We start from the raw sequence: 8491 nt of genomic DNA, 5'->3' as shown, positions 1-8491 counted from the left end.
ATATATTCTAAGTATTCACTGATTTATGTTGTATTTGTCCTAAAACACATTGTTTTAAATATCCCTCTTTATTTCTGGTAATGTTTCTTGACATGTACTTAATTTTATTTGATATAAACAATTATAACTTTCTGTCTCTATCAATCTATCATCTAGCTAGCTAGCTAACTAGCTTTCTATCATCTATTTATTGCTGTAACAAATTTTTAAAGCTTATCATTTGCAAATTATATAACTTTATGTCATTTTCATGTATTTATTTATTATTACACTGACAGGCACTACCTGCAGGGCAGAAAAGCACAGTAACCCAAGGCCTCATAGGGTGTACCAATTTTCTAAGACACACTCTCAGTTGAAAAAAAAACCTCAAGTTGGAAGTTTCTCAGTATTTCCAAGTGATGGGAGAAGCATAACGTAAAGAGACAATCAATTTGTTTGAGGACTATGGTCACAGCATATTTCTCCTATGTGGAGGAAGCAAACAAAGCTTGTGTACATTCATTTGTCCATAAACTATTGCTCCCTAGGGAGAAAACATCCTTTATGTATAATGTGTCTCACATGATTTTGAATCTTGTTTCTAAAGTTTGACAGAGGTACTTTGGGCAAGTAACAACTACTTTAATTTAATATTTTTGCTTGATTTGGAATAAAACCCCCAAATTTTTGAATCTGTTTCATGGTCACATTTTTGGACAAAAAATATTACTTCCCAAAACCTGAATCTATCACCTCAAATTATATCTGCCACAACTCATTATGTCACCTTGTCCAAATTGTTTTACTCACTGGGCTTTATAATCTAACCACTTTATTCCAGAGATTAAAGTCCTTTCAGCAAACATTTACCTAATAGCCATTTTGTAGAAGGAACTGTACAAAACACAATTCAGACCAGGAGGGGGTTGCAGAAAACTCCAAGTTCATGAATTGTGTCATGATTTTATACTGCTATTAGTTTTTCTAGTCATCTGATTGAAATAAATGAAGGCCTGTAATGCAAAAATCCTGTGAGAATAAACTGCTGCTCACACAAAGCAATCAGCTCAACATGATCACAAACTGATGTAATCACCATGTACAAATCCCAAGAGTCTAGTGAGTGTTAGTCTACACCAATTACAATTTTTCCCTTGGTTGTCACTTGTAGTAATTTTGTAATTACTTCTTCAGGGTATGCTGAAAAAATACTTTAGGGATAAAAGCTCCAAAGTGCAAAGTGGGTATAAATCATTCCCAGCAACTCCTCTCTTGGACCACTAAATGTCTCTGAGAGAATCTATACAGGACTCAGGTAGGAATTAAAATTCAGACTTATATACTTGCACTATTCTCTTTATGGTTCAACTTCAGATCTTCATTGGAAGGAGGCAGGAGAAAGTAAAAGTAGCTTTCAGTGTTACCTTAAATTCTTAACTGTTTAAATGAGATGTTATGTATTTCTGATTTAGATTGATCACTAGAAATATACTAAACTTCTATTGGAATTATGCATTTATACTGAGTGTTTTAATTTAAATATAACATTTTACCATTCACTCAAGTAATGAGTACACATTAATTAACCATGTTAGAGTAAACACTTAAATTCATCAAATTATCAATATTTCTAGAATATCTTTTCAAAGATAGTCACTCTAAAAAAATGTTATCAAATAATTCAAAGGGAAATAGAGTCAAAGAGGAATCATAATCATTCTAAGAAAAATAGAGCTCTTATAGAAATTTATACCTTTCTCTTTAAAATACTGGTAAGAAAAAATTGGGGGGTAAATTAAATATTAACTGAGTTGCAATCACTATCACAAATATTATATATGTAGAGTCAGAATGCTAGAAATGATAGCCATTTTAGTAATTATTTAGTCAAAGTCTGGCATTGGACAGATGGGAACTCTGAAGTCCATATAAAGGAAGTCCCTAAATCAAGGCAGCAAGTCTATTTTCTAAAGGAAGACTCAAAAGAATTTTCTCTGACATAGTAAAAAGCCATGATGGGGGAAACATGACCTAGAATCTAGGTTCATGCATAGTCATCAGATGATGTGCTGTGCTTTGAGGTTTGTGAGACACTGGAATGGAGGACCAAGACTGGGAGAAGGTGCTTGAGCTCATCTTGGCAGAGTAGACAAGCTCGGTACTCATTTCCTGGAAATTTATACTCACATGCAATGAAACACATGGCTCTACCTATAACGTGTCATCAACCGTTTGATGAATTTTCCTACTTAAAATAACAATATTTTCCAAGGTATTCTGGTAGAATTTTCTGTGCTTTAATGCCAAATTCAGGCAGTTTATGGACTGAGGTATTGAAACTAAACTTCAGTAAGCCTTAATTCTATACTGTATGGCCTCTTCCTTGACTTTGATGTCTCCAAGTCTCCCACTCAATTCATTTTACAGGACTGCAAATAGTGACTGTATGCCCAGGGATTAGTAACTTGATAGTATTCCAATGCCACCCTGCTCCCTAAGACATATGCTTCCTAATTGGAACCTGAAGAGGACTAACTTATCTCCAAAAGAACATTTCAAAAAGTAGTACTTTAGGAACCACAACAAATATGTAGTTGAACTTTGTACTTTTACTTATTTCTTGTTTTTCCTTTGAGTGAGAGGATAAAGGAAATCCTTGGAGCTCTGAAATTTACCAAATATTTACCTTCTTACCACTTTACCATAAATGAAATCTCTTTTATTCTGCTTAATAATCACTATTATTCTACAAGTAATGTCCTTTTTATTTCTTTAAATAATCAACAATAAACATATGAGTATTGACATCCATATGAATTTAATTTATCAGCATGAATAAATATGTTTTCTCTGATATCTTTTATCTGAGCTCATTCCAATCCCAAGAAAAGAAATTTGATATTATTGAAGCAATAAAACATCATGCAGAGTAATTATTTCCTTATTTTCAATAAGGATCCTAGACTTTTGAAAACTTCACTTACTTCTAATTTCCAATAAACTTATGATTGGACATCAGTGTCAAAGAAGAACCCTTGCTTAAAAGACTCTCTGGTGACCAGCCCAACTGAGAATTAGTTATTTATCTGAGTGATAGCTGCCACAGAGATAAAAATATTCATGGCTATTACGCAACTGGTTCTGCAGTCTCTCTATTTCAATATGAATTACTTGGCATTCTATATTGAGATAGCAGTTAGAAAATGATAAGAGCCAGGTGGGATATATTTTGTGACTGCTTGCATAAATATGACATAAGCAAGCAATGCTACACTGTGCAATAAATAATAAATAAGAAGCTATCAAAGGTGACTCAGTCATTCAAGAAGATCCTGTGACATCCTGGCAGTGCAAGCTCTAAAAGAATTTACTTATAGAGATAGAAATATTCTTCAGCTAATTTTCTATTAAATATTTCATGATCATTCAGAGAGTTACTTTCAGCAGAAAAAGCTCTTAGCCTTAATGCAACAAACTTGATTTTATAACAGGGATTTGCAAAAAAAATATTTTACATTTGCTGATATTTATCTTATGCCTACTTAAACTCACTTAAATTAGTATGCAGGCACACATATACGTATGTATATGTAACCACCTTTTTGTTACACTGAGACTATCTAGAAATAAAACTGTATCATTTAATGTGGTTATATACCTGATGTAGAGGCATTAAAGAAACTTCAGGTCTTGGAGACTTTTTCTTTATTGACTTATTGAAAGTGATGTTTCCCAGATACTTTTAGCCATGTGAATTATGCAAGAAACTCAATTAGAGAGGTCATGGGAAGGGGATCATGGATGACAAGAAAGGGCTGAAAAAAGAGAAGGGGTAGAAAATAACAGTTTAACTTGCAATAATTTCAAGAGATAAAAGTTAAAATGTGTGAAAATTCTATGGGGTAATTTTATGCAATGGGACCTTGCCACACATGCAGTATCAACTTATATGTTAATTTGTCATATGCCTTACCCCAAACAGATACTTAATAGACAACCATTAATCATGTTAATCAAACATGTGCTAGTATTTAGGGTCATGGTGTGTTTGAGAGTAGAATAGATTTATGCCCACCTGCAACTGATGTGCAAAGCTCCGATGTCACATTCTAGTCTATTATCAGTCAATTCTCTTTAACTTCTGCCTGTTTCTATTTGCTCCCCTTTTATGGAGTGGCTCTTGCATGGTCAGGATTTGCCCCAAGAATTTTTTTTTTGAGGTCATGAATGATTGATAAATTCAAAAGTTTTTTACTGTTCAACCAGTGACAAAATTGAATGAATGAGATTTCCCAACTAGTTCAGGCGCATGGATTCTAGCATTATCTGTGGCCATAGTGGAATTGAGGATTCTTAGCCTAAAGATAATGAGCCTTTCAACAAGCAAGCTTGAGAAATGCTGCATATTCTTGCCCACCTCTTTAGTTCACAATACACATGGATGTATAAAAGCCTCCGAGAATTCTTACAATAGAAAATCCCATTTTATCTTTTTCAAAACCTGGCATCTTCCACATTTATTGTGCCATAGAACTATTTTGTTGCCTGATATCCAGTAATTTCATTGCACACAGTTTTGAAAATACTAAACTGTTTATACTAAATAAATATAATCACAGGTGACAACACACAGCATTTATTTGTGTCCCATTTTCCCATTCCTAATCATAATTGCTCTACATCTGTTGCAGGGCTCTTCTAAAGGTGAAATGAAATAGAAGGAGTGTAATTACTTTGTTAAAGTTAGTTAACTACATGTGTGTCAGGAGATACTATTATTAAAATATATTTATTTTCGTCCTAAGCTGTGGAGTTTGGGTGGCTGCATCTGTAAAAGAAAGGGTAGGAAACAGGCAAAGCAAATTCCAATTTTTCCTTTTGTCATTTAAGATACATTAGCTGAGTGCTATATGCATTAAAACAGAGGATTTATGCATACTGATGTGAACATTTTCCAAATGATCCTTCCTCCTGGGGAGTGAGAAAAGAGCACTTTTAACACACAAATCCTGACCCTCTAATGATGTGTTTCCCTCATAACAGTCAAAGTAGTAGATTGAAGCACTGTAAATTATTTCTGTTTCAAAGTAACAGTGAATATGAGTTCTAATACATTACCATACTTGGGTACAACACACACACATACACAAACACAATCCAAAAGAGTAGTGAAGATAAAGTCAGAGCTGTGTATCTCAACCTACCAGAAGTGTCTACACTTCTTGCCCTGCCATGAAAGGACTTTCTTAGTTTGTCTGCTTACTACTTTTTAAAATAATGTTTTGCCATGATAGAAAATTCATTCCTGCATCCAAGTGGAATATCTTTGATTTTTTTTCTTGTAAACTTCCCATCTCTGCATGTTCTGTTTACACTTCCTGGATGCTCTCTCTACTCTTGTCCTCTGAGAAAATCTCTAATTATCTTTCAGATTCCAATTAAAGGTAGCTTTTCTTTTTCTTTGATTTATACTATAATTCCTGAACACAGTTAATCACTTTTGTCAAATGTTTATTATTGTCTGAATTGCATTTTACTTAATTTTCTCTAAATATGTCTCCCTCACTACAGAGATATTAAGCTTTCCCTGATTTCAGTCATATTTATCTTCCTAGCAAAATAAATTGTATGTGCAAGGTGTTCAATGCTGTTTGTGTACAAACATTATATTTGTATCATGACTGAATCAAGTAGCACCCTGGTAGCATCAAAGAGGCAAAATAGCTAACTTATGAAGGTTCTTGTTTTAATTCCCAACAGCTTAGAGACCAGAAATATGTATGAGGTGATGCTGACATTGAACTTAATTGTTAACTGCACCTAAGTGGATCAAGCCTGCAAACTGTATTATACCCTGGTTCAATACTGTGCTACATTTGAATTCATTGCTAAAATTTTAAATTTGATATGCTGCCTATAAAATAATGAATTCTGTTGAATCTTTACTATTGGAAGCTTTTACATTCTGGGAATATGGGGCTCACACTACCACCTGCCCAAAATTCCTTTGGCCTGAGTGACTGTTGATTTTTTCGATTGGATACCACTCTCAAATTCACCTCAGTTCATCCCTATACCTAACTGATTTCACTCATTTCTGTTATCTAAATGGTCCCATAGGCATTTCAATTTTTGATTCCTTATCTCATTCATTTTCATCATTTATAAAATAATATAAGATATGACAAGGAATCCATTTATGAAAAGGTTCTTTCCCAAACTCCTAGCACAATACTTGACCATTTTTTCTTTCATTAATCAGTATATTTGAACTGACAATATCATCTGAAAGTCTAATCCTTGAATTATAAGTAGGATTTTTTGTACTTAAACTAATGATATTTCTACTTTTATTGATCAGTTCTTTTTTAACTTCTGAACATTATAATACTACAACAAAGAATGTTGAACTGTTTACATATTTTGCTAGAAAGCTTACAGTCCAATTTTTGCTTATGAGTAACAAGAGTTTGCCAAATTTTGTTATATACTCTAAACTCCTTAAATTCCTTCTGGGATAAATGAAGAACATGGGTGGATATACAAACAAATGCTATGATCAAAATTCAGAGAATGCTCTTTTTCCCTATCCATGTCTCTCTTGCTTTATTCATTTGTGTTCTACTCACCACAAATTCCTTCATCAGTAATTCATACAAGGCTATTCTTTCCAAATTTGGGGACCTTATGTTTGATATATTTACATAGGAATCATACAATCTATTGTATGATATGGGTATAGCAGGAAAGCAGGTCTTAGAGTTTCCTTTAAACCTCCGTAGTTCTGGGCTCCCTAATGCAGCAAGTTGGCAATGCAATTCTCAAAAGTGTGACTTCTAAGGGTTATTCCTCTAAACACTACACACATTGTTAGTGACCACAAAATGTTTTCCAAATACATGTCACCAGTTTCTTCAGGACTAGTCCCAGTTCAATGAAGAAACTTATGGTGTTTTAGTGAACTATAAATGGCAGATGATGGTTCAATCCATTTTTAGATAAATTTCAAGTAATAATTCCCCTGTTCTAAACAAGTGGGAGTCACAGCAGCTATTCTTTCTAGGATTCATCTGCACATTATATACCCAGCTGTCTTGGGCCACCTACTACATTCTTAGTCTATCTCTAGTAATATCAGTAAGTGAGGGTGAATGAGCAGGGAAGAAACAGACAGAGAGGTGAAGCATATGATTGACTTCCCATTCACCTTCTTAATTTATTTTAATTTATCTAAGTGAACAATGCTTGTATCTAAGAAAATGGGCAGAGGAAATTCCACCTTGGTGACTGAATTTATTCTCTTGGGATTGATGGATCATCCAGAACTTCAGCCCATCCTCTTTGTGCTGTTCCTGGTGATCTACTTGATCTCTGTGGGGGGTAATCTTGGGATGCTGGTTTTGATCAGGATAGATTCATGCCTCCACACTCCCATGTACTTCTTTCTTGCCAGTTTGTCTTGCCTGGACTTGTGCTATTCCACTAATGTGACTCCCAAAATGTTGGTGAACTTCTTATCAGAGAAGAAAACCATTTCCTATGCTGCTTGCTTAGTCCAGTGTTATTTTTTCATTGCCATGGTGATTACTGAATATTATATGTTCGCGGTGATGGCCTATGATAGATACATGGCAATCTGTAACCCTTTGCTTTATGGCAGCAAGATGTCCAAAGAGATGTGTATTCGACTGATTGCTGGTCCGTATGTCTATGGGTTTCTTAGTGGCCTGATGGAAACCATGTGGACATACCGCTTGACCTTCTGTGGCTCTAACATCATTAATCACTTCTATTGTGCTGACCCACCCCTCATCCGACTCTCCTGCTCTGACACTTTCATTAAGGAAACATCCATGTTTGTGGTAGCAGGATTTAACCTCTCCAACTCCCTTCTCATCATCCTCATCTCCTACATCTTCATTCTCATTGCCATCTTGAGGATACATTCTGCTGAAGGCAGGAGCAAAGCTTTTTCTACCTGTGGGTCTCACCTGGTGGCAGTGACTGTGTTCTATGGTGCCCTGTTCTGCATGTATGTTAGACCTCCCACAGACAAGTCAGTGGAGCAATCCAAAATCATTGCTGTTTTCTATAACTTTGTAAGACCTATGTTGAACCCCATCATTTATAGTCTGAGGAACAAGGATGTGAAACAAGCATTTTGGAAACTGATCACAAGAAGTGCACTTTCAAAATAAAATCACAGTGCATCTTACTTTATAAATCAAATAAAAGATCTATATTTGAGAACTGGATCAAACTTTAACAGCATTTATAATAAAGTCAAATTTAAACCCCTAATGAGAAACTATAACTAATGACAACTCATAAAGGACATAGGAACAGATGATTTATAGTTTTCCATGTGAGATATGTGTGCATGTGTGGGGACAAGGTGTGGGTATATGTAGACTTTGGGAATAATTGCTCTACTTAGTTTTATAATATAAAATTTATAATTCTTATAACAAAATATTCTATCTCTAAAAAAGGACACAAAGTAAAAATG

At 34.5% G+C, this 8491-nt stretch overlaps 1 protein-coding gene across 1 annotated transcript; it reads left to right on the top strand.

Moving 5' to 3' along the window:
• Window positions 1-7223: 7223 nt before the first annotated feature.
• On the top strand, window positions 7224-8180 carry LOC119520828 (olfactory receptor 1030-like). The gene has a single exon (XM_037818728.1). It carries the CDS (start codon window positions 7224-7226, stop codon window positions 8178-8180), a length of 957 nt encoding a protein of 318 aa, XP_037674656.1.
• Window positions 8181-8491: the final 311 nt, after the last annotated feature.

Source organism: Choloepus didactylus, chromosome 26, assembly GCF_015220235.1.
Source record: "Choloepus didactylus isolate mChoDid1 chromosome 26, mChoDid1.pri, whole genome shotgun sequence".
Classification (NCBI taxonomy): domain Eukaryota; kingdom Metazoa; phylum Chordata; class Mammalia; order Pilosa; family Megalonychidae; genus Choloepus; species Choloepus didactylus.
The sequence above is the reverse complement of the archived record's forward strand: the minus strand, read 5'-3'. Positions and strand labels throughout refer to the sequence as shown.

What these genes read in the sequence shown, in the direction of transcription:
- LOC119520828 (XM_037818728.1), top strand. Translation starts at nt 7,224, where the DNA reads ATGCTTGTATCTAAGAAAATGGGCAGAGGAAATTCCACCTTGGTGACT.